The 1,319-nt window shown below is 39.7% G+C and overlaps 1 protein-coding gene across 1 annotated transcript in view; it reads left to right on the forward strand.

Annotated features, from left to right (window-relative positions):
• The window catches only part of LOC106877853 (GPI inositol-deacylase), a 51,754-nt gene that overhangs the window by 18,443 nt on the left and 31,992 nt on the right, over positions 1 to 1,319 (forward strand). Inside the window, exons 10-11 of the mRNA XM_052976513.1 lie at positions 644 to 676; positions 1,232 to 1,284. Of these exons, the coding sequence (XP_052832473.1) occupies positions 644 to 676; positions 1,232 to 1,284 (86 nt within the window). The remainder of the gene's footprint in view (positions 1 to 643; positions 677 to 1,231; positions 1,285 to 1,319) is intronic.

The raw sequence follows: 1,319 nt of genomic DNA on the forward strand, positions 1-1,319 counted from the left end.
CCTGTTTTATGTACAAACTGGCCAGATCCTGCCTCTCACACCTACCCTACAATGTCCTTCTAAAGTTAAGCAATCACATCATCGAAATCTCAAAGCTACAAGATATTACATGATTGATTCATACCAATGTGAATAAATAAGCAGTACATTTGACAGTGAAGGCATGTGGCTTAGTGGTTAGAGCATTGAGCTTACAATCGTGAGGTTGTGAGTTTGAATCCCGGACCGGGCTGCGTGTTGTGTTCTTGAGCAAGACACTTTATTTCACGTTGCTCCAGTTCACTCAGCTGTAGAAATGAGTTGCGACGTCACAGGTGCCAAGCTGTATCGGACCCTGTGCCTTTCCCTTGGATAACATTGGTGGTGTGGAGAGAGGATGCTGGTATGCATGGGCAACTGCTGGTCTTTCATAAACAACCTTGCCCGGACTTGTACCTCGGAGGGTAACTTTCTAGGTGTAATCCCATGGTCATTCATGACCGAAGGGGATCTCAACTCAACATTTGACAGAAATCTGAATGCTAAAGGCTTAATCTTCATTCATACACTATCAGCAAATACCAATTCCACTCTCTGAATATATCAGCAAACACCAATTCCCTTGACTAAATACTGATTCTTCCTTTCTTTTGTTTCATTCCAGATTGTCCTGAATGGTTTAGGAATCAGCACCACGGTATGTTATCTCTGTTTGTCTGCCTCTCTCAGTTTATTTCAACATCATTTAATGACGTAACCCTTTAGTATTTCAAGCTGCCATGTCCAGCCAAAATAGCCTGCCTGTCTTATATTCTACATGTTTTATATTCTATCTGTTTTATGTTCACATTGGTCAGATCTGGTTTCTTACACCTACCCTATGATGTCATTCTAAAAAAATCAACTGTTGCCTCGTCAAAATCTCATCACTACCAGATAATGCATGATTAATTTAAAACAATGTGAATAAATAAGCATTACTTTTGACAGAATAATGTGAATGCTGAGGGGTTAAACGAGAGCCTGTAATTAAAAAGAGGCTGATAGAGTAAGTACTAGGCTTACAAAGAATAAGTGTTGGGGTTGATTTGTTCGACTAAAGGCAGTGCTCCAGCATGGCTGCATTCAAAATGACTGAAACAAATAAAAGAATAAAAGGGTAAAAGGGTAAAGGTCCAGTATAGGAATTTGTGTTAAAACTCCCTGAAACAGGGTAGAATTAATGATTTTGTTTCCCCTTTCTTCTTCTTAGACCACATCGATTCCCAATGCCTGGGTGTCAACCGACCATCTTTGTGCTGTCTGGTAAGTTTTTACTGTTTTCTTTTTACATTGTTTTA

Source organism: Octopus bimaculoides, chromosome 24 (assembly GCF_001194135.2).
Source record: "Octopus bimaculoides isolate UCB-OBI-ISO-001 chromosome 24, ASM119413v2, whole genome shotgun sequence".
NCBI classification, from domain to species: domain Eukaryota; kingdom Metazoa; phylum Mollusca; class Cephalopoda; order Octopoda; family Octopodidae; genus Octopus; species Octopus bimaculoides.